Source organism: Ranitomeya imitator, chromosome 3, assembly GCF_032444005.1.
Source record: "Ranitomeya imitator isolate aRanImi1 chromosome 3, aRanImi1.pri, whole genome shotgun sequence".
NCBI lineage: Eukaryota > Metazoa > Chordata > Amphibia > Anura > Dendrobatidae > Ranitomeya > Ranitomeya imitator.
In genome coordinates, this window is record NC_091284.1 from 812,312,829 (window position 1) to 812,337,343 (window position 24,515).

General features: G+C 41.6%; 1 protein-coding gene across 26 annotated transcripts in view; it reads left to right on the plus strand.

The window, feature by feature from the left end:
• The window catches only part of SYTL2 (synaptotagmin like 2), a 122,310-nt gene extending 108,870 nt beyond the window's left edge, over positions 1–13,440 (plus strand). For 14 of the 26 annotated variants that reach the window (XM_069759318.1, XM_069759310.1, XM_069759319.1 and 11 more), the window contains 10 exons: positions 1,274–1,312; positions 1,916–1,998; positions 5,188–5,307; positions 7,034–7,203; positions 7,930–8,032; positions 8,355–8,516; positions 9,905–9,983; positions 10,071–10,176; positions 10,959–11,164; positions 12,247–13,440. In XM_069759318.1, coding sequence (XP_069615419.1) covers positions 1,274–1,312; positions 1,916–1,998; positions 5,188–5,307; positions 7,034–7,203; positions 7,930–8,032; positions 8,355–8,516; positions 9,905–9,983; positions 10,071–10,176; positions 10,959–11,164; positions 12,247–12,392 — 1,214 coding nt within the window. In that variant the 3' untranslated portion in view covers positions 12,393–13,440. The remainder of the gene's footprint in view (positions 1–1,273; positions 1,313–1,915; positions 1,999–5,187; positions 5,308–7,033; positions 7,204–7,929; positions 8,033–8,354; positions 8,517–9,904; positions 9,984–10,070; positions 10,177–10,958; positions 11,165–12,246) is intronic. The other 12 variants (XM_069759307.1, XM_069759311.1, XM_069759322.1 and 9 more) reach the window with 3 other exon arrangements.
• The last annotated feature ends 11,075 nt before the right edge of the window (positions 13,441–24,515 follow it).

The following is a 24,515-nucleotide window of genomic DNA, read 5'->3' on the forward strand; positions in this document are numbered from 1 at the left end:
AATACTTATTCAATTCGGGTTTTCTTCCACTTTTGCTCCACCTCATCATGCATTTAGTGCTAATATTGGAGAAAGAATGATAGTCTGAGCACTGAGGAAGAGGAAGTTGTGAGATAATCTTGGTAAATCCATTAGAGGGTTAGAGACTAGAGAGCAAGGTGGCGATATACATATAGGAGATGGGAAAAGTTGAAAAACAGAGTGGCATTTGAGAGCATGGAGCAAGCTAGACCAGCTGAGGGTATAAAGGGCTCAAAATGTACATTGTAGATGGCTGCCAGTATCGCTTATACGGTAGAGTGGATATGAAGAGGATCGACTGGTACAACAATGCAGAACAGCTGGCACTGCAGACTAGGCAGAAGCCGCTACAATGTTTGTGGATATACTGGTCTGGTGGAAGGTAGCAAGCTGGAAGTTGACCTGGTATATAATATTTGACAACGAGCTGGATAAGTGTAACAGGGGCAGGCTGTGTGTACTGACCAGAGGCATATGGCTTGTTGGTGTGCATCTTGGATGGAGAATAAAGGGGGTATGCAGGACAAAGATAGCCAATATGGGTATTTGGCAGAAATGGTGTACTCATCAGAGGCGACTTAAAAGGTTGATCGAGACTCGGCAAATTGGTCAACGGTCTAGACTGGCTGGATTGGTAAATTTGGTAGAGGCAGACTACATGTTGATGAGCATATAGTGGTGGGAGTATGACTGTCTAAGTACACTGGGCAAAAGCAACTGATGGCTTGAATGGGATGAGTTTAATCAATCAATAGGCTGGTTGGGCATATACAGGTCAAGATTGGCTTGTTTGCGATACCAGTGAGGACTGAAGCAAAACTGACTGGGTATACTGGAAAAAGGATCAATGAGAACAGCTTGGTTTGGCATTGATAGGTCACACAATGCACTGTGCTTTATCTACATCACATTCTTCATCCTGAAGGTAATGAACCATGAGTATTCTTGATGTCTTCTAGTCTTTCTATTCCAGGTGGTCGAGGTACAGTAAGTTCCCAATCATCAGTTCTTGCCAATATCACGATCGAACCTTTCAGTAAGACTAGACCACAGTAGACTTTCTAGTCTTTCTGTTGGGAAGCCCACGATACATCAGCCTCATGTAATGAATCCTTAATTTTGTTAAGTGATACTAACATTGAGGTTATTTGTTCGTTATGGATCTTATTCTAACATTGTCCCTTTTGGTAACGGATTAGATTTCATTATAGTTGCTCGTACATTTCTTATTCTTTTGCTCTTTCCTGGACAGATGAAGACAAACTAGAAAACCCAAAAGAAGACACACTAGGTAAAGTAATACTAGGTGTATGATTGATTGATTCTTTTTCTTTTAGAAAACCCCGTTTTCATTTATTAGTCATTGCAGGGAGCATTTAGAAAGAACTCTCACTCTGGAGGACCCATCATGTCCTACATTCATTGCCCTGAATGAGCACAGTGTAATTCTTAATTTCTCCTATGGAGGCACAGCAGGAAAATTAAACTACGAACAGGATTTCCCACAGATCATAGCTAATTACTGGGAGCTCCAGTAGGGAGACACTTTGTGATCAGCCTTTCATTAGACTGATCTAACAACTAGTGATTGTCCAAAGGGATATTCCCAGAATGGAACGTTATCCCCACTTACTGATAACTTGAGGTTTGAGTACATAACTTGGATGTTTCCTACAGTCCCATAGACTAAGTAGAGGTTGAGCACATGTACAATTCAAGATGGGATCCTGGTTCTTGAAATTCATCTGTGACTAGGAGGTTTTGGGGTTTGCCTATTGATGTGGTTAATTAGATAGAAACTTGGAGGGTTTACTAAAAAAACAACCCTAATATCTTTAACATGTATGTTATGGTTATTTATTATATACCTGGAACAATATTGTGACTTTTTCAGCTCCTTTAGAGAACTCTTTCCCAGAAAATGCTGAGAAATTCAAGCGGATGAGTCAGTCTGTGCCCACTTTTCTTCAAGACGATGTAAGTGATATTCTAGTATACAATTTCTGCAGCTAGTCTGGACATTATCATATATTTAATAGAGTATCTTATCAACAACCGTTATCACCTATCAAAATAAAGTAGATTCTCTCAAGAATTGGTATCCTAAAGACCCGTAGAGGGTAAATGACTACCGCTTTATTTACTCTATACGGGAGCGTTGGTCGCACATGCGTAGTCATGTGTGTGCACCAGCCTTAAATTCCCGTACACCGTTTTGGACTATTATTCTCTGGATCAATGGCGGTCTTGTTGTTCCGAACCCTTCACCAATCTTACATTGATCACATATCCACAGAAAACTTGGGCTCCTGAGAATAGGGACCCCAAAGGCCTATGTGAATGAAGCAGTTGTGTGCATGCGTGGCTACCCTTTTTTTCTTTTTTCACACCGTGCAAGAGTGTAGGTTACACATCCGCACTTGAAGTAAATGGAGGGGTAGTCATGCATGTGCACTACTCTTCCGTTCCCGCAGGACTCTTTATTCCCCCCCCCACACCCTTAATCTGGCTCAATGGAGATCTCACCAGGCAGACCTCACCAATTATTAATTTATCACATCCCCTGTGGTTAGCTAATGTTACTCATGGGATTAATTAGCGACCACACAACGACTTACCGACGATCACGGCCAGATCGTATCGCTGGTCGTGATCGTTGGTAAGTCGTTTAGTGTAACGGTATTATATAGTAAAGCCTGCAGAAATATCCTGTCTGGCATACAGAGGAGTGAGAGCCATATCATATTGTCCTAGCAAAAAAAAAATGAAATCCACCCCTCAATATTAGGAAAGCCGCTTATATTCTAAATGGTATAAAGCCAAACCAAATAGAACACTCTCAATATTCTGCAGCCCATGAATTGCGTCTATATAGCCCTCATATAGGCAATCTACCGTCCGATGGACACTCCTAATAGCACTATATAACCAGAATAACAAATGGAGTACTCAGTCCAAAACTTTTTTTTAAAAACGTGTACAGTACTTTATTAAATTATTTATTAATACAATAATAACAAAGAATTTTTCACATAGACAGGGTAAGGGTAGTCACAGGTAACCCGGCAAGTAACATCAAGCCATAAAGTGCATAGTGCCCATGGTTTTACTAGGAAGCTTACCCCCAACACATATCCAGTTTAACAGTGTCACGCCGCCACCGACGCGCGTTTCGCTGCGAAACGCGCGTCAGTGGCGGCGTGACACTGGTCCGGCTCCCTGCTACATTATGGGTAAGCTCCCCAAATGAGTACTTTGACTCTGTTATATATTGGTATGCCGCAACTTTGTGAGAACCTCTGATGTTAAACTGGATATGTGTTGGGGGTAAGCTTCCTAGTAAAACCATGGGCACTATGCACTTTATGGCTTGATGTTACTTGCCGGGTTACCTGTGACTACCCTTACCCTGTCTATGTGAAAAATTCTTTATTAAATTATTTATTAATTAATACAATGATAACAAAGTACTGTACACGTTTTTAAAAAAAGTTTTGGACTGAGTACTTCATTTGTTATTCTGGTTATATATTATATTCATTATATATATTTATTAATGATTGACTTGCTGATCATATGGTGATACTGTGTAGACAGTCGGATTGCCTATATAGCCGTATTATCCTCCCCTTTTATGTTTTGTACTTCAGTCTGTGTTGTCACATTACTAAATGAAGGGCTAACACCTGTCCAGGAATCCTCCATTGTTTCCACATCTGTCTGCGCATGTAATGCATGTCTTGCAAAAACCTATTTTACCGAAACGTAATGGCAAGATTATACTAACTGTTAAACCTCAGCCTAAAAGGGCCTCATATAGGACTATTAGGCTTACGTTTAGTGCACTTTGTCTGGTAGTAGTCTCCTGTGTCTCCTGTGTCTGTAATAGACATGTATTTTAACATCCATATTACGGCAGTGAGATCTAGTTAAACTCCCCCACTCTGGGTACTGCGAAGGACCTGGTCTTGCTGCCATAAAATAAATGCTAAAATGTGGTCATATTGCAGCAAATGAAACAAACCTTAGGCTGGGGCGATCGGGCAACTTTTTTGCGTGGCCAAAAATCGCTCTGTGCTTCATAGTTCATTTCAGTTGGTCTCATTGCAACCCAAAAGCTACCACTACAAGTAATCTGCTAAAAATCCCACTGGTTTTGTCTTTTGAGACTTGCTTGTTGAGGTTGCTTATGGGTCACCCCCTTTCACTTGCACTATGCTGTGATGTTGCAGCCCCAGCTTTAGGCTTACATTCAGAGGCTAAAAAAAGTCTCCTGTTACACTGTAACAAGCCCCGCATCTGTGGCTTCTCAGATTTGTGATCTGAAGTGACCCTTCTGCTTGGGACTGAAAAGAGAAAATACTTGCCTAGTCCTCTTTCCGCTGCCTGCGGTGCTCAGGTTGGCAATCCTTTTCGTCCTGCTTCCAAGATGGCCACCACAGTTGGTTATGGGGAGTGCAGTGGTATTCCCTGTGCTGTGGGATAAGAAAAATAGGAAGAAGTGTATTTTGGACTTGCCACTATGCTCCCCATGCCATTGGCCAACTTGGAAACAGGAGGAAAGGAATGCTGATCTGAGCGAAGGACGCAGTGGCAAGAAAACCGAGGCCATCAGACCGTTTTGATTTATACATAAGAAAATATAGTCACGTTTCAGTTCGCTTTAGTGTTTCCATTCAAGGAAGTAGAGTACAGGCCAAAACTTGTGGATAAGATGAACGGCGTAATGCCAAGCCGTTTGGTTATCCATCTCAATCAGTCCCATACATTTTGAATGGAGTGGCACTGAACATGTTCGACCTCCATTCTAGGCTGGGTTTCCATTCTTGTGATCTCTAAAGGCCCCAGTAGTGAGACCCCCAGAGCTCAGGCACATCACCATTTTTGTAAGTAGGCGACACTGATCTGGCTCGTACACAGAATACAGACTGCAATAAATGACCCTGTATTCTGAGAAAAAGTTCTGCCGAGAAATAGGGAATATTGTAACTGGAAATTGATCTCTAAATTTACTAAGGAAGTAGTGGTGCATTTTTTGTTTATGCTTTAGTGACTAGCCCTTTTTAGGAAATTGTGTCCGCATGACTCCCACAATGTCACCTTTTATAACCTGTTGTCTTGTTTTTGAATATGTCCAGTGACTGTCTCTAATGTGATGTCTTCTAGACTGATGGCAGAGAGACAGACTCCGCATCAGAAAGCAGTTTTCAGATTGGCAGACACAAGAAGAGCCCAAGCTCTCTAACCAATCTTAGTGGCTCGTCTGGCATGGCGTCAATGTCTTCTGTATGTAAAGCGTAACTCTGTGCTTCCACTAATCAATGTCTCTGTGCTTCTGGAATGAATTGTTACCAATAATTAATAATCCATTAATTGCAGACAAGGGGTGGAGGGTTGGACTTTGAGATTGTATTACACTATTACATCTAACATGTTGCTGATTTATCAATTATATTGTGATAAGAGGAGATATATATTTAATAATATATTGTTCAGCTATTCAGAAGTAACCAGTGATCATTTTTGGCAATTAAAGGGGGAGAAAGCTAATTTCTTTAGGTACTATTTAGTGGGTGAAATTTGAAATCCCCTTCATAAACTAAATTTTGTCTGCCTGCAGCCATCACCAGGGGGAGTTTGATAGCATACGAAGTAATGTGGAATAGGGCCACGTTTCTCGCTGCTGTCGGTGGAGAAGTGGTCAAAAGTTCCATACAAATTAATGAGAATTCCGACCACCTTACCCACTGACGGCGACGCGCGTTAGGGCCCTGTTCTTAAGAAAGTTGTGAAATCCACATCTAATATACTTGGTGGTGTTCCCATCTCCAAGATCCTGTCACAATATGTAGGAGGTATAGTGGTAATATTAGCATATACCTCCAATTAGAAATGCGATGTCTCTTTTCTCATGTGCGGGCATTGCAGGAACTTGGGTACCCAAGGTTCTGGCCACTGATAAAATGAGTTGGCTAGTTGCTAGTGGTCGTAAACATGGATATCTAAGGTCCTGCAATACTGAACAAGAGGAAAGACACATAGCGAATCAGAAAATCTATACTACATTTCTAATTGGAGGTATTTGCTGATCTTATTATTCTTACACCTACTACATATTCGGATAAGATCTTGGAGATGAGACTACCCCTTTTAAGGCATGTCTTATGTATATACCATAATTGAAAGCATTGAGTAACCCATTAAACTCCAAAGCTTCCCTGGCGGCTGCAGGTTATCAGACATTATAATCTTGGAGTTTTATCGTCATCATGAACAAGAAAAAAAATTGCAAAGTGCATGTAAAAACAAATAACTTATTTATTATTTATTAAAAATACTGTCCAGTCTCGAGTGGAATTTTTAACTTTATAGTTTACAGCTTATTGCCTAGATTACCAGCCACCATCCGCAGTCTGTGGTGGCAGATCTTCTAGGCAAGGAGTGCAGCGGTTGCAAGGTCCTTTGGAAAGCGCTTGTAAGTAATAATGCGTGAACGTGCTTGGATAAGATGTTGTTCGCGCATGCTCGTGTGCTAACAGGGTCTTCGGTGTGCTCGAAAAATAGGTTTGTTTCCCTCCGGCAGTTCGACAGCCACAGCACATGTATAGATTACCTGTTTGTTAGGCAATCCCTGCAAGTGTTGCTGCTGTCGAACAGCCATAAGGCTTGAAGCTGCGGGGACTTGAACATATTTTTCGAGCACGCCAAAGATGCTCTGTTAAAACACGGGCATGTCCAGATAACACCTTATTGCAACCCTCACACCTGCCGAGACTTGTTCTCCATCACCAGGTATTGTGCATGTGTCCTGTCCTAACACACTTTTGGCACAATTCATGCTGATCATGCAGGTTGGAATGTCATCAACGCTGTTCACTTCTGATGTGGGAATCTCTGGGTAACCCCTTTTGATGAAATTTATGGGAAGGTGATGGTGGACACACAAGTATCGGGTGGGGTGTATTGCTGCCTTTCTGTGGTATATAATTGCTACTGATGTTCATGTTTCCAGGTTAGTGGAAGTGTCATGAGTGTCTACAGCGGTGACTTTGGCAATGTGGACATTAAGGGAAACATTGAATATTCCATTGAATATGTGGAGCAGTTGAAGGAGTTCCTCATCTATATCTACCAATGTAAAGACCTGGCAGCAGCAGACGTCAAGAAGCAGCGTTCTGACCCGTGAGTGCAACTAATAGAACTGATGGGGGGATATCTACGACCAACAAAATATCTCCGCAATTGTCCCTTCGTTGTCCATTGAATTCTATCTGAAGATCTGAGACAAACTGGCTGCTATGGAAGCACAATATCTGAAAAGCATGTTGAAAACACCCTGGTAAAAGGGCAATATATCCTTAAAGGTTAGGGCATGGGCACACAACGTCATTTATGCTCAGGTGAATCCGAGTTTTTCAAGCAGAAGACTATTCATGAATATGTTGGACCTTCACTCAGCAGAATGGGGAACTTTCATTCCCAGAATGAAGCATCAGTGCGCATGCTTGCCCGCCGCTCCATTCATTCTCTATGGCCTGCTTTCATTTGGCGGCCCTACAGGGGAGGAATGGAGTTGCACATGCTCACTGCTACTTCAGGGATAACAGTGGCCCGCTCTGCCAATCAGTCAGATCCCCACTGATTTTTAAGTTATCACCTATCCTGTGGACATAGTGACGTCTGGAATTTGAGGGAGTCTACTACATGAAAATTGACATGTTTGCGTGAGTAGAGGATTAGGCTGTGGATCAATTAATTCATGTTTTCAGAATCCTTGATCATTGAGGGGTTTTTTGTAGCTGAAAAATCTCCATCAATTTCAATAGTCGGCAAGAACTGGCCATGAGACTTTCCTCTCGGCATACGGAGTAATATAGAAAACCACATTGTGTTTGCTGTCTATTGCAGGTATGTCAAGGCTTATTTGCTTCCAGAGAAGGCAAAGATGGGAAAAAGGAAAACTGCAGTAAAAAAGAAAACCTTGAATCCTGTGTATAATGAAATACTGAGGGTAAGACACCATTATGGAGGCAGGTCCTTTGTTATAACTTTATTCCACACTGGCGGACATCCATGATGATGATTTGGTTTCATTACTTTCTAATATCGCTGGTTTACTGACATTTGTAGCCAGGATTTCCTTCACCAGAGGTAAAGATTAAATTATCTGGCATTTACTCTCAATCCAGATACTCCGACCAATGTAGTTTGTTGGCCTCTACTTGGCGCCCATAGGCCCCAGGTAGCCATGCATTGGGGTCTACACTAGGCATAAAAAGTGACGACGCCATAATGCTGTGTCTTTTTTCTGAGATCTCTTCTCTTTGGTTTAGTATAAGATCCCAAAAGAATCCCTTCAAGCTCAAACATTGAACTTATCCGTGTGGCACCGTGATGTCCTTGGCCGGAACAGTTTCCTGGGAGAAGTCAACCAGGATTTAGCTAATTGGGAATGGGAAAATAAACAGAAGAACTGGTACCCACTTGAGCCACGGGTAAGTCGCAGTCTCTACTCGTCTCATGCAGAATAGTTTATATGTAATGATATTTTCTGTGTAAGCTGATGCTAAACTGAAGGAATAAAGTGACTCCAAAGACTATCTTACTTGAGGTCCGTGCACACAACTGATCTTCCTGTATGATTGTTATTCATGGTTTTCACATTTAGCACTTGTATCTATGGTATTCTTTGGGGGTTGCACACATGTCCGACTTCTTCTCTTCCCCATCGGATCGCGTCCACTGCAGAAAAAAATCAGATATGTCCAATTCTGATACTAGTGTTGGCTCAATCGGCAATGAATAGTCTATAGATCTGTCTATAGTCTATAGATCTGTGATCCGAAAAATGCAACAGCTCTGATTTTTTAACGGACTGACTGGAGAATGGAGTTTTTTTTTTTTTCTCCACGTCTGTCAACGTTTTTCTTTTATGTGGACAAAATGGTCATGTGCCAAAAACCCTTGAGCGGATATTGTTTGCCCAGGCAGTATGGAGACGGCACGTTGACTTGTGTGATGACCGTGTAAAGGTATGTACAAACGTTTAGTATTTGCAGTAGATTTTTCTGCAGAAAAATGCAGAGTTAGCAGGAAAAGCACCGAGTTCTTAATGCTTTAGGGTTTTTTGTGTGCGTTTTTTTTTTCCCATTCAGTTGAATGGGTCACAAATGCTGCGCCAATCAGCGTGTCAATTCAGCTTAAGATTTGAAAAAAGCTGTTTGGTTCAAATCTACAAGGAAAAAATATGATTTCAGAAATCTCACTTTGCTGGTACGGTTTCGTGTTTTTGCCTTCAGAAGGGGGGAAAAAATCAGTGTGAACGACCCCTAATACGGTACTCATTTTTACCTTTGGGGCACTGTAGAGAATCGCGCAAGCTGATCACTGGTGATTCGATCGGTGGAGCACCCTGTGATCAGCCTTCTTATTAGCCCTTATTCTAACAAATTTGTCCAAGGCGCAGAATACAATCCAGCATGCTTTCCACTGAATGGTAATTACTAAATTAATGTGGAACAGATTTTGTATTGCATACCAAAATGGGGGACTTGTGTTCTCTGTACTCGCCTGATTGTTTCTAGACCACAAGACTGAGATAAAAAAGTTGAAAGGACTCAAAGGATGAGCATGGGCCCCAACAAAGGTACACATGCTTTGTAAGCTGGTGTGATGTGCCCATCTATAGCATCAGGTACCCACAGAATGGCGAAATGTGTAGTGCCCATCCAGTATATGTAGGTGCCCAAATGATGGCAAAGGCTATCTTCAGACAAAACCATGCGAGTCTGAATAAGAATTGAGAAAACAACCTTTCTGCTCAAGCCTTCTTTTAGTAGCGCTGTACATCACTGCTTTCCTGTGCATTACTTGTCTTTCCTAGACCCTGGCGTCCAGTATTGGGTTGGAGAACAGAGGAGAGATGAAGCTGTCTCTTCAGTACATTCCCGTGTCTCCGTCTGGTAGGTGCTGTTGCTGTAATACCATGACCCATCTACTCGCGCTTCTGAGATAATACTTAATAATAATCATATTGTTCCAAATCCCAGAGGTTGGTAAAAAGCCGAACACAACTGGAGAGGTGCACATCTGGATCCGGGAGTGTATCCAGCTGCCGATGCTTCGCGAAAACAAGATCAACTCCTTTGTAAAATGGTAATTATCTGGCGCCTCCATTTCGTGTTTGATGTCGGCTCGAATATTCTTTCATTTTTTTAGACAAGTCAAAATATTAAGCCCAAAGTATGTTAATTGGCAGAACTGTCACAATATCTGATACATTCATCGCTAATTTTTGGGCTGTCCTGTTCCAAAATGTAGGGATGTACTTAAGGAATTTTTATTTTTTTTTAACACTGTCATTATATTTTTTTAATCTTTTCTGAAATTTGTTTTCATTGATAATTTAGGCTTTTACAAGTTCTTTGCTTCTCTGCATATCGCTGGCTGCAGAATGGGTTGACTTAGAAGCATCAAAGAATGTAACTCTTATTGATCCTCTTGCGAGATCTATGACCACATCAACGTTCAGCTCAACTATGATGTGGTCTGAAGACATAAAATCTGCACAGAGATGAGAAAAAAAATCAGAAGCAAAGTCACCAACTCCCCATCAGAATAAGTTCACTGGATTCTTGGTCAATACATTCTCCAGCCAGCAGTATGCAAAGGAACAAGCCACTCTCGGCATCGCCCTTTTTCTATTCGGGCACATTCAGTGCAATGCAGCCTGACGTAAGCGTGACAGTCGTGCTCTGCTCAGGAGATCCACTGCCAGTCCGATCTTGGACCGGGACGTCGGAATGTGCCGTTACAGGAATGCTTTTATAAGGAGTCATTCATTAGTTTTGTCTTTTGTGTGATGCAACTTCCATAGTGTACAGTTCCACTTGGTGTAATGTCAGTTTTATCACTGACCTATTTCCTCATGTATACAGTACGATACTGCCGGACACAAGTAGGAAGAGTCGTCAGAAAACGCGAACAGTGGACAAGACGCCGAATCCCATTTTTAACCACACAATGGTTTATGATGGGTTCAAGGAAGATGATCTGAGAGAAGCCTGCGTGGAGCTGACAGTGTGGGACCACAATAAACTGACTAATCACTTCTTGGGTGGTATAAGAATCGGACAGGGAACAGGTAAGATCAGGAGCACCAGATTTACGATGATAGAAGCCGTACGTCTTAGAGCAGCTTACTGCACCCAGTGTACACTGTATTTAGAAAAAGTGACAACTGCATTTTATCCCCTTCCCAAGAAGGTCATATTTAGTTTTTACACTTTTTTTTTCCCCCATCCCCCTTCTCACAAGAGCCATTTATATTTCTTTTATCCATTAACATAGGACTTGATTTGAATAGTGCCATTAAATTTTGTGTATTTAACAAAAACAAATTCTGCCATTTGTTTTTTTTTCACTGCATTAATTTTTTTGGTAAAAATGACCTGGCAACAGAATTCTCCAGGTTTGCACGATTTACAGAAATACCAAACGTTGTTTGTTTCACTATTTTCTGAGACCCGTCCGTTTTTTTGTTTTTTTTTTTCCATGGACTGAGCTGCGTGGAGGCTTGCTGGTTTTTTGCTGTTTTTTTTGCTTTTCTTGTGGTGAGTTGTCCTATTTATTGGTATTATTTTGGGATACATAGAGATGTTTTGATCACCTTTTTATTGGCTTTTCCTTGCGGAGGTGTGCCGATCTAAAAACTGCAATCCTGGCGCTTCAATACTGTTTTTTAATTTATGGGGTTTACTGTAAGAGTTTAAACTAAAAAGTTATAGAAAGATGTATCTATAGCTGACCTTTTTTTGAGAACCTGTCCATAACAAATGTTGTGTTTTTTTTTTTGTCTTTATATTGGAAAAATAAGGTGAATCAAACAAACATTTTGAGAATGTATTCTACAGAAAGATTGTGCCTGACAGAATAAAAGACGCCCTTTCGATCGACGTCTTTCCTATTAGGATATCCTGGTTTTACTTCTATATTCCCCAGTATAGCATATGGAAAAGGGGTTTTAATGGGGCAACCTCTTTAAACAGATGTCAGAGACTTGTAGTTGGTTCCTTCCTTTGCCTATCCTAAAATTCTGCTCTAAACCTTTACATTAGTGGAGAAATGTGGTCTGTCGTTAAACCAATTATTTGGGTTTATCAACAGGAGAGGGTTCGGATGTCTTAACACTTGAAATTGACTGTTTTACTTACTTCCATCCCCTAGGGAAGAGCTATGGGACTCCAGTAGACTGGATGGACTCAAGTCCTGAAGAATCAACCATGTGGCAAAAAATGATCGCCTCGCCCAACACTTGGATTGATGGGATGCTGCCACTACGCATGTTCAAGATGGCCAAGCTGGCTAAATAAACGAAGAAAAAAATTTGTCTAACCCTCTGTACCATCTGGGCACTTTAATCTCTTTCCAAGAATATTAGTCCTGTGACCTTCTCTCATGGTTTCTGAAGATAAAAATGATGTCCTGTCCCAAATTGTCCACATTTAATATGGTGGACTTGCTTAAGCACAGAATATACTAAGACGATTGACCAATGTCCATGTAAATTGGCGCATAGTACTGCCCGTCCATAGCTTACTGTACAGCCATGTATTGCCAACTCTTACACCAAGTTATGGTATAGATCTGAGGGAACCTGACTTTAAAGAATTGTCAACTATAATTGATATTCTACTTTAAGTTGTCTTCTGATGCAAATTTAGAGTTTGGATCCCCCCCAAAAAATGCTCTGAAAGCTTAAGTTTGTAGGCTGCAATCTCCAAGATATTGCAGTTGGATTTTTTTCAGAAACTGTATTAGGCATCTGTGTCCTTGATGTGATTATTGGATGCCATGTTTGACACCTAAAAGGCATCTTGGCTTGAATCTGCATCATATCTGAATTCTTCTTGGAAGTATCTAGAATTAGAGATGAAGGATCTCCACAAATGTTGCCTTCTGGTATATCTTGGTCGATATTTGTTTTTGTATCTCCCTACATATACGCTGCTATCATAAAATAGCTCAGACTTCATTTCTGTCGTGAACGGGTGTTGACTCGAAACCAAAGCTTTTTTTTTATCACTTGGTTCTGTAAGTTTCTTCTACTGTTTGGGAGCTCTTTACAAAGAACAATGTGGGCAAATGGTGTAAAATATGGATCTCTATAAATATATTTAAGTCTTACTGTCTTGTGGGTAAGTTGGAGTATCCGGGTAGGAACAGTTGAACTACTCCAACTTTCACCATGGTATAAGATTTTTTTTTTTTGTCTGTACTTTTTAAATGTTAAACGTAAACCTCAACAATGTATGTACTTGTGTTTTATTGGTTTTGTACAAAATAAAGTGTAAAAAAAAAAAAGTAATTTAGAATGTAAATGTATATATGTAATTATTTCAATAAAATGATTGAATTCCACACCAAATATTTCTTCATTTTTGTTGGGAAAAATGTTATAGATGACACTAAAGAGATATTCTCAATAATGCAGATATTGGCTATCTCTGTCCCACAGACAATGAATGAAGCCAATGCGTGTGTGCAAGCGTGACCGCCACTAAATTGTAGCCTTTTTTTTTTTTTTTTTTAAAGTTCGAGTCCTGCTCTATAAATCAGTAGGGCGTTCTAGCAGTCGAGAGCCCAGCGAGGGACAAGTTAATGCTTTTGCTGCAGATGTATTATCACTTATTTGGGTTTTCCAAATGGGCAAGATATGCATTATGAAATTCATGAGAGATTTTCTTTTAAGGAGCAAGTTCTGTAAATGAGATTTCACTCTGCGAGATTGTAAATTTACCGCACAGGGTTAAGGCTTTTGCAATATATCAAGAGCAGGGTTGAGTGCCCAGCGATGACACAGCTGTGGACTCTGGGGAGAAGACAGAAGTGGTTTATTAGAGTTTCTGTCTTCTATTTCGCCAGCTACATGGGATTCAATGAGTGCCAAGTACAGTTGCATCGACATGGGTGATCTGCAGGAATAGCGGAGCTGCTAGCAGACACAGATCCGCTCTACCAGTGACTTGTGACACTGTAGTGGACTGTTTTCCCTGTAAGTGTATGTGCAAGCGACATCTTTTTAGACTTATTTTTCTCTGAAGCGTCTTTAGAGACCTCTTTTGTGGTGTCATAACAGTCAGTGTCTTCAATGTGGAAGATGCCGCCAGAACGGACTGCTGACTTATTTTTTTCACGACTTTGAAAACCCTGTAAAGGTAAAAAGAAGCCTAAAATCACTAAACGGCGCCTTTTCAGACGTATCCCAGGCGGAATATACCTGGAAAAAGAAGTCATATGATAATACCCTAGCTGCGGCTCTCATGGATGTCCCAGTTAATTTGTAAAAAAGTATGTGGTAACAAATTATGTGGAAAAAATAAAATTAATGTCATGGATTAAGAAAACTGTCATATTTGTGCCCTGCACAGTAACAGCAACTCCTTTTAGTTCACCCCTCATTGACCGTACTACTAAAAATAAAATGTTGTAAACCCTCATTACAAAAACGTCCCCGTGTGGCCTTTATACAGTACTAATGAATGTCTTCCTATATGGCCCCCCGAACACTAGTAAAAGTCCCCATACGGTAGCAGTCTGTCTATAATGCAGGTAACGAGTTGATTAGGAGTGTTTATCTGATCTGTAGGAGCCAGAACTCCTAATGGTTGGTAGGGGATCAAATACTTATTTCTCGCTGCAAAATGTAAATAAATTTATATAATTTATACAATGTGATTTTTCTGGATTTTATTTTTGATATTCTATATCTTAATGTTAAAATTAACATAGTAACATAGTAACATAGTTAGTAAGGCCGAAAAAAGACATTTGTCCATCCAGTTCAGCCTATATTCCATCATAATAAATCCCCAGATCTACGTCCTTCTACAGAACCTAATAATTGTATGATGCAATATTGTTCTGCTCCAGGAAGACATCCAGGCCTCTCTTGAACCCCTCGACTGAGTTCGCCATCACCACCTCCTCAGGCAAGCAATTCCAGATTCTCACTGCCCTAACAGTAAAGAATCCTCTTCTATGTTGGTGGAAAAACCTTCTCTCCTCCAGACGCAAAGAATGCCCCCTTGTGCCCGTCACCTTCCTTGGTATAAACAGATCCTCAGCGAGATATTTGTATTGTCCCCTTATATACTTATACATGGTTATTAGATCGCCCCTCAGTCGTCTTTTTTCTAGACTAAATAATCCTAATTTCGCTAATCTATCTGGGTATTGTAGTTCTCCCATCCCCTTTATTAATTTTGTTGCCCTCCTTTGTACTCTCTCTAGTTCCATTATATCCTTCCTGAGCACCGGTGCCCAAAACTGGACACAGTACTCCATGTGCGGTCTAACTAGGGATTTGTACAGAGGCAGTATAATGCTCTCATCATGTGTATCCAGACCTCTTTTAATGCACCCCATGATCCTGTTTGCCTTGGCAGCTGCTGCCTGGCACTGGCTGCTCCAGGTAAGTTTATCATTAACTAGGATCCCCAAGTCCTTCTCCCTGTCAGATTTACCCAGTGGTTTCCCGTTCAGTGTGTAATGGTGATATTGATTCCCTCTTCCCATGTGTATAACCTTACATTTATCATTGTTAAACCTCATCTGCCACCTTTCAGCCCAAGTTTCCAACTTATCCAGATCCATCTGTAGCAGAATACTATCTTCTCTTGTATTAACTGCTTTACATAGTTTTGTATCATCTGCAAATATCGATATTTTACTGTGTAAACCTTCTACCAGATCATTAATGAATATGTTGAAGAGAACAGGTCCCAATACTGACCCCTGTGGTACCCCACTGGTCACAGCGACCCAGTTAGAGACTATACCATTTATAACCACCCTCTGCTTTCTATCACTAAGCCAGTTACTAACCCATTTACACACATTTTCCCCCAGACCAAGCATTCTCATTTTCAACCTACCCTTAAAATTATAGACTGTTCATGTCTTTGTCAGTGGGCAAACTTACAAAATCAGCAAGGGATCAAATACTTATTTCCCCCACTGTATATGCCCTAATACAGTTGTAACATCCCCCATTTTGGCCCTCAAGGTATGGGGGGGGCGCGCTATAATTTGGGGCATTAAAAAATACTATAGGCCCACATGTATAGTGCCACAATGGAAGATATTATTAATGCCCCGCTTGCTCGTCCCATACGTTAATGTCATCCATTGTGGCTCTTTACATTAATGGTGTCTCCCACTGTGAACCCATACGTTATTTTTCCCACTGTTAGGCTACGTTCACATTAGCGTCTTTGGGCGCAGCGTCGACGCAACCGAAAACGCATGTCAAACCGCATACACAACGCGTTTTTTGACGCATGCGTTCTCCTAAAATGTTGTTATTCTTGACACAATTGAAGATAAAAAAAAAACCGCCCAAAAAAGTGTCTACACATTATAAAGAGAGAGACCACCAATGGAATTTGAGTATATATACCCTTGCGGAGATGAATTCCTCCCATTTTGCCTGTGTTTCCAGCATCAAGATGGAGCGTCCCATGGAGAGTCTCTACATGGATATGGAGTTGGATTTTGCCTTGGCTAATGTTTATGCTCTTGCCACGGTCTAGACACTTCATCACTTGTTTTTTACTCAAAAGGCGCATGCGTCGAATGCAGGCACCTGCGCCCTATGCGTTTTACATAGACACTAATGTGTTTTTTTGGCGCATTTACGACGCAAGTGCGTTGCATACCGGAAATTTGGCGCAGGAAAATGCAACATGTAGCGTCGGCCGCGCCCTGTCTGCTGCGCACAAATGACGCATGCGTCGTACAACGCTTGACAATGCATACCGGTGCATGTCCATGCGCCTCCCATGTTAAAGATAGGGGCGCATGACGCATGCGTCGGTATCCGTCGATGATGCTGCGCCCAAAGACACTAATGTGAACATGGCCTTAAATACACTAATAATGTCGCCCAATTCTGGTCCCCATACACTTACTGTATAATGTCCCCTGTAGAGGTGTTTTTTACTCTTACCTGTCTCCACTCTCATGATGAGCATCTTCTCCTTTCAGCTGGCACAATACAGTGATGTCATTGAGCCACCAGTGACTTCTACTACTCGGACAACCTCTTTTCCATTACAGAATTTTTTCGTGTAGAATTAAAACGCCACACGTTTATTATTTGCAGCAGATTTTCTAGAGTGCTGGCAAGAAAAAAGCTATGTAAAATGTACATGTTTTTGATGCATTTATTTTTTTCTAGCTCCATTCACTTGGGCTAGAAACACAGAATGAATTGACCATGCTGTAGATATAAAGCTCCTACAAATTCGCAAGGAAAAAAGTAAGCTGCATGAGATTTGAGAAATTTTATTCACTTTGCTCGTGCATTAAAATGCTGTTTTGTTTTTTCTTTTTGGTAGTGTAAAACGCAGCAAAAACCCCCTCAATATGTGAACATAGCCTTATACTCCTCTCCCTGGAAACATTTGGGGGTCGGTAACAGACCGCTTAAATTTTCGCTTCCTTTGGACGTAAGGGACATCAAGAAGAGGCAAGAGCTGATGACTTCCTCCAGATGTCTATTACGTCCGAAGGAAGTGAGAAAGCAGCGACCCGTTACTGTGTGCTGATTGGCTGCAGGGCTCACGTATCATAACGTCATGCGAGAAAATAATTAGACTTTGGCATGAAATAGACATTTACGATATATGGATAGAATAGGATCAATTTGTGTTTTGGATTACCCCTTTAAGTATGCAGCTACTTTGGGCTTTGAGGAAACAGCATTTTTTTGTTTTATTGGTTTTCATTTATCTGTTGCTCTTGAGCCGTTTCATTCTTCAGTCAACATAGCTATATAAGAACTTTATTTTTTGCAGGACAAGCTGACACTTTGCTGTGTATTGGGTCTGTGGCAGAATTTAACCCCTTCACGCCGCAGCCCTTTTTTGTTTTTGATTTTGTTTTTCACTTCCCTCCTTCCCAGAGCCATAACGTTCTTATTTTTCCATCAATATGGCCATGTGTAGGCTTGTCTTTTACAAGATGAGTTGTACTTTTGAACGACAACATTGGTTCTAAAACTGGAAACAAAATTCCAAGTGCGGTGAAATTGCAAAAAAAAGTGCAATTCCACAACAGTTTTATGGATATTTTTTTTTAACCCCTTACCGGCATCGGACGTACTATACCGTCCGATGCCGGCTCCCCTGCTTTGATGCAGGGCTCCGCGGTGAGCCCGCACCAAAGCCGGGACATGTCAGCTGTTTTGAACAGCTGACATGTGCCCGTAATAGGCGCGGGCAGAATCGCGATCTGCCCGCACCTATTAACTAGTTAAATGCCGCTGTCAAACGTAGACAGCGGCATTTAACTACCGCTTCCGGCCGGGCGGCCGGAAATGACGTCATCGCCGACCCCCGTCACATGATCGGGGGTCGGCGATGCTTGTGAATGGTAACCATAGAGGTCCTTGAGACCTCTATGGTTACTGATTGCCCGTCGCTGTGAGCGCCACCCTGTGGTCGGCGCTCACAGCACACGTACAATTCTGCTACATAGCAGCGATCAGCAGATCGCTGCTATGTAGCAGAGCCGATCGGGTTGTGACTGCTTCTAGCCTCTCATGGAGGCTATTGAAGCATGGCAAAAGTTAAAAAAAAAAAAAAAGTTTTAAAAAATGTGAAAAAATTAAAAAAAACATAAAAGTTTAAATCACCCCCATTTCGCCCCAATCAAAATAAATCAATAAAAAAATATCAAATCTACGCATATTTGGTATCGCCGCGCTCAGAATCGCCCGATCTATCAATTAAAAAAAAGTATTAACCTGATTGCTAAACAGCGTAGCGGGAAAAAAACTCGAAACGCCAGAATTACGTTTTTTTGGTCGCCGCGACATTGCATTAAAGTGCAATAACGGGCGATCAAAAGAACGTATCTGCACCGAAATGCTATCATTAAAAACATCATTTCGGCACGCAAAAAATAAGCCCTCAACCGACCCCAGATCACGAAAAATGGAGACGCTACGGGTATCGGAAAATGGCGCAATTTATTTATTTATTTTTTTAAGCAAAGTTTGGAATTTTTTTTCACCACTTAGATAAAAAATAACCTAGTCATGTTTGGTGTCTATGAACTCGTACTGACCTGGAGAATCATAATGGCAGGTTAGTTTTAGCATTTAGTGAACCTAGCAAAAAAGCCAAACAAAAAACCAATGTGGGATTGCACTTTTTTTGCAATTTCACCGCACTTGGAATTTTTTTCCCGTTTTCTAGTACACGACATGCTAAAACCAATGATGTTGTTCAAAAGTACAACTCGTCCCGCAAAAAATAAGCCCTCACATGGCCAAATTGACGGAAAAATAAAAAAGTTATGGCTCTGGGAAGGAGGGGAGCGAAAAACGAACACGGAAAAACGAAAAATCCCCCGGTCATGAAGGGGTTAACCATGTCCACCAAATGCTAAAACTGACCTGCAATTATGATTCTCCGGGTCATTACGAGTTTGTAGATACCAAACATATATAGATTTTTTCTTTTTTAATCTAAGTGGTTAAAACCCCCCTCCCCCCCCCCCCAAATAAATATGGCATAATTTTCCAAGACCCGTAGCGTCTCCATTTTTTCATGATCTGGGGATGAGTGAGGGCTTACTCTTCGCATGCCAACCAGACATTTTTAATTATGCCATTTTTGGTGTGGATATGATCTTTTGATCGCCCGTTATTGCATTTTAACCCCTTCATGACCGTGGGATTTTTCGTTTTTCCATGTTCGTTTTTCACTCCCCTCCTTCCCAGAGCCATAACTTTTTTCTTTTTCCGTCAATTTGGCCATGTGAGGGCTTATTTTTTGCGGGACGAGATGTACTTTTGAACGACATCATTGGTTTTACCATGTCGTGTACTAGAAAACGGGAAAAAAAATTCCAAGTGCGGTGAAATTGCAAAAAGTGCAATCCCACACTTGTTTTTTGCTTGGCTTTTTTGCTAGGTTCACTAAATGCTAAAACTGACCTGCTATTATGATTCTCCAGGTCATTACGAGTTCATAGACACCTAAAATGACTAGGTTATTTTTTACCTTAGTGGTGAAAAAAAATTCCAAACTTTGCTAAAAAAAAAAAATTGCGCCATTTTCCGATACTCGTAGCGTCTCCATTTTTCATGATCTGGGGTCGGTTGAGGGCTTATTTTTTGCGTGCCGAGCTGGTGTTTTTAATTATTCCACTTCGGTGCAGATACGTTCTTTTGATCGCCCGTTATTGCATTTTAATGCAATGTCGCGGCAACCAAAAAAACGTAATTCTGGCGTTTCGATTTTTTTTCTCATTACGCCATTTAGCGATCAGGTTAATGCTTTATTTTATTGATCGTGCGATTCTGAACGTGGCGATACCAAATGTGTAGATTTGATTTTTTTTTATTGATTTATTTTGATTGGGGCGAAAGGGGGGTGATTTAAACTTTTATTTTTGTTTATTTTTTTCACATTTTTTTTTAAACTTTTTTTTTTAACTTTTGCCATGCTTCAATAGCCTCCATGGGAGGCTAGAAGCAGGCACAACTCGATCGCCTCTGCTACATAGCAGCGATCTGCTGATCGCTTCTATGTAGCAGAAATGGAGGTGTGCTGTGAGCGCCGACCACAGGGTGGCGCTCACAGCCACCGGTGATCAGTAACCATACAGGTCTCTAGGACCTCTATGGTTACCATCCTGACGCATCGCCGACCCCTGATCATGTGACGGGGGTCGGCGATTACGTAATTTCCGGCCGCCCGGCCGGATGCGGTAGTTAAATGCCGCTGTCTGCGTTTGACAGCGGCATTTAACTAGTTAATAGCGGCGGGTGAATCGCGATTTCACCCGCTGCTATTGCGGGCACATGTCAGCTGTTCAAAACAGCTGACATGTCCTGGCTTTGATGCGGGCTCACCGCGGAGCCCTGCATCAAAGCAGGGGAGCTGACATCGGACGTACTATACCGTCCGATGTCAGTAAGGGGTTAATGTTGCGGCGACCAAAAAACCTCATTATGACTTTTTGACTTTTTTTTTTTTTTGTTGCTACGCTGTTTACTGATCAGATTCTTTTTACAGCTTGATAGATCGGGTGATTCTGAACGTAGCCATACCAAATATGTGTAAATGTTTATTTTTTTTAATAGTTTTATTTTGAATGGGGGTGATTTGAAGTTTTTATATATTTAAAAAAAAACAAACAAAAAAAAAAACCTTTTTTACTTTTAACTTGCTTCAACAGTCTCTATGGGAGACTAGAAGCTGTGATAACCCAATCGCCTCTGCTACACACAGGTGATGATCAGATCGCCTGTATGTAGCAGAAATGCTCACTTGCTATGAGCGCCGACCACCGGGTGGTGCTCATAGCAATCTGGCTATGACAACCATAGAGGACTGCTGGAGAAATCTCATTGTCATGCTGACCCATTGGTGACCTGTGATCATGTGAAAGGGTCACTGATGGGCGGGATTAGTGACGCGCTTTTGGCGAATCACATTAAATGCCGCTGTCAGAGATTGACAGCAGCATTTAACAGATTAGAGGCCGCAGATGGATCGCGACTCCACCCACAGCTGCTTAGGGGCACATGTCAGCTGTCCAAAACAGTTGACATGTGCCGGTAATGATATGGGCTCAGCGGAGCCCAAATCAAAGGGAGGGACACGACACGTGCTGTACATGTACGGCACAGGTGTTAATAAGGTACAAATGTGAAAATCAAGAGGGTCATTGCTAAGTTCTAGAGTTTTTGAAAATTCAGTTCGGATTACGATCGGCAGCGAATATTGAATTTGCAATATTCGCCGAACGTCAATGGGAGTTGAAATGACCGAATATGTTTGGACCTGATCTTCAATCATAAATTTGGCACGAATAGGGTACGAATATGGCAAATTCAGATTCGGCGATCATTTCCGAACAAATTCGCTCATCTTTATTCGGTATTCCCGAACATTAAGTCATCCAAAAGGTTAAACTACAGAGCAGGAGCTCTGCTATCGGTATTACCCATCATGAAGCACTAATTAAAAAGCCTTGGCGCGCGTTCAGACGAGCGTATTAAACATCCATGTGCAAAACCGTTTGCAATTTTCAGCGTGCAGGCCGTATGAGATGTAGTAGTTCAAATTTTGCACAAGGACTGATGATCTGCACGTAAAAAAAAATTGCAGCATTTACCATTTTGATCCATATTCCAGACTCGCCCATCATAAGTTAATGGCAGAGCAAAAAACTGATCATGTAGGTGTTTACATCCATACAGTATGTCATGCGTTTTCACATACAATTCTTAGCATCGACTGTATTTGGCCTATTAACCCATTAGTGATGGAGCCAATTTTAATGACCAGGCCGAATTTTTTAAAAATTTGACCAGTGTCACGTTGTGTGGTAATAACTCTGGAACGCTTCTGAGTCGCCCACCAGGGCAAGGTACTCTGTGCCGGGTCCGGTCGGCTATTAAAGGGGATGTCACGGTGGCTGCGACCCGGTCCGTGGCCCTGGGACTCACTGTAAAAGGGGAACGGTCTTTTAAGGGAAAAATGTTTATAAGTCTGTCGTGATGCCACCTGTGGTGTTCAGTCAATAGTGGGACCGACGCTGCGTTAAAGGGGTCCTCTGGGGATGTTATTGCAGCACTGATGGTACACTTCCCACAAGGAAAGCAGGGTCCCCAGCGTTGATGGTATGTGCCGGTGAATAAAGATAGGACAAAAGGTTGTAAGTCGAATTGCTTGCCTGAGGAGGTGGTGATGGCGAACTCAGTCGAGGGGTTCAAGAGAGGCCTGGATGTCTTCCTGGAGCAGAACAATATTGTATCATACAATTATTAGGTTCTGTAGAAGGACGTAGATCTGGGGATTTATTATGATGGAATATAGGCTGAACTGGATGGACAAATGTCTTTTTTCGGCCTTACTAACTATGTTACTATGTTACCTGGTTTACTGCAGTTGGCAGGCCACAGTCCAGGGCACCAGCAACAGGTACTTAGGAGTCCAGGCAGCCCAGAAACAAGCGGAATCCCCTTGGCAAGTCAGGTTGGGAGCCTTCCACACTGCGCTTGCTAAAGTACCTTGCTGCCTGAAGTGTTCCAAACAAGGTCCTAATTCTTCCTCCTGTCCTGGGACAGGTACCTGTATGCAGGGCCGGTTTTAGGCAAAGTGGGGACCTAGGCAAAGTTTAAAATAGGGCCCCAAATGCTAACATATTGCACATCACACAGAAGCATTTCGGTTGTATTTACATGCACTGATCTGAGGCCGCTAAACGAGTGTGATCGACAATACTGAAGTCGTTGGACGCTTGTTTCCCAGCCTCTTTCCACCGTATGAGAAAGAATGATGGGGACAGAAGCATCACTAATAGATCACTAACAGATCACCATACAGTATCATGTTATCAGCAGCACATCTACTGTTTACACCGGCGATGTGCTGCTGAGAACAAGGATTTTTATTCCGGCATAAACAATCCAATCACCCAATAAATATGCTGCATTTTGCTTGTTTGGTAAAATACACCCCATACTCCTCCATATATTATAATGTGCACCACAGTCCTCCATATTGTAAAATGTATAATACACTCCTCATAATCCTCCATATAGTATTATACACTTCCCATAGTCCTCCATATAGTATAATACACTCCTCATAGTCCTCCAGATATTAAAATATACTCCTCAGTCCTCCATATAGCATAATACACTCCTCACAGTGCTCCATAAAGTATAATGCACCGCCATAGTCATCCATGTAGTACAATTCACTTCCCATAGTATAATGCACCCCATAGTTCTTCATATAGTATAACGTATTCCCCATAGTCCTCGATACAGTATAATGCAGCCCACATATAGTATAATGCAGCCACCACCCTACAGAATATAATGCAGCCCCGCCAGAGTATAATGTAACCTCCCTATAGAATATAATGCAGCCCCCCCATTTAGTATAATGTAGCCCCCTCAGAGTATGATGCAATCACCCCTCATAGAATATAAATATAATACAGCCCCCCCATAGAATATAATGTAGCCCCGAACAGGATATAATACAGCCCACCTCCCTATAGAATATAATATAGCCCCATCAAAGGGTATGATGCAATCATCCCTCATAAAATCTAATAAAGCCCCACACAGAATCTAATGCAGCCCCCTCCATAGAATATAATGTACCCCCCAAATATATAACACAGCCACATAGTATATAACACAGCCTCCCCCATAGAATATAATATACCCTCATAGTATATAGCACAGCCCATATAGTAGTATATAGCACAGCCACGTAGTATATAGCACAGCCCACAGTAGTATATAGCACAGCCCACAGTAGTATACAGCACTGCCCACAGTAGTATACAGCATAGCCCACAGTAGTATACAGCATAGCCCACAGTAGTATACAGCAGAGCCCACAGTAGTATACAGCACTGCCCACAGTAGTATACAGCAGAGCCCACAGTAGTAT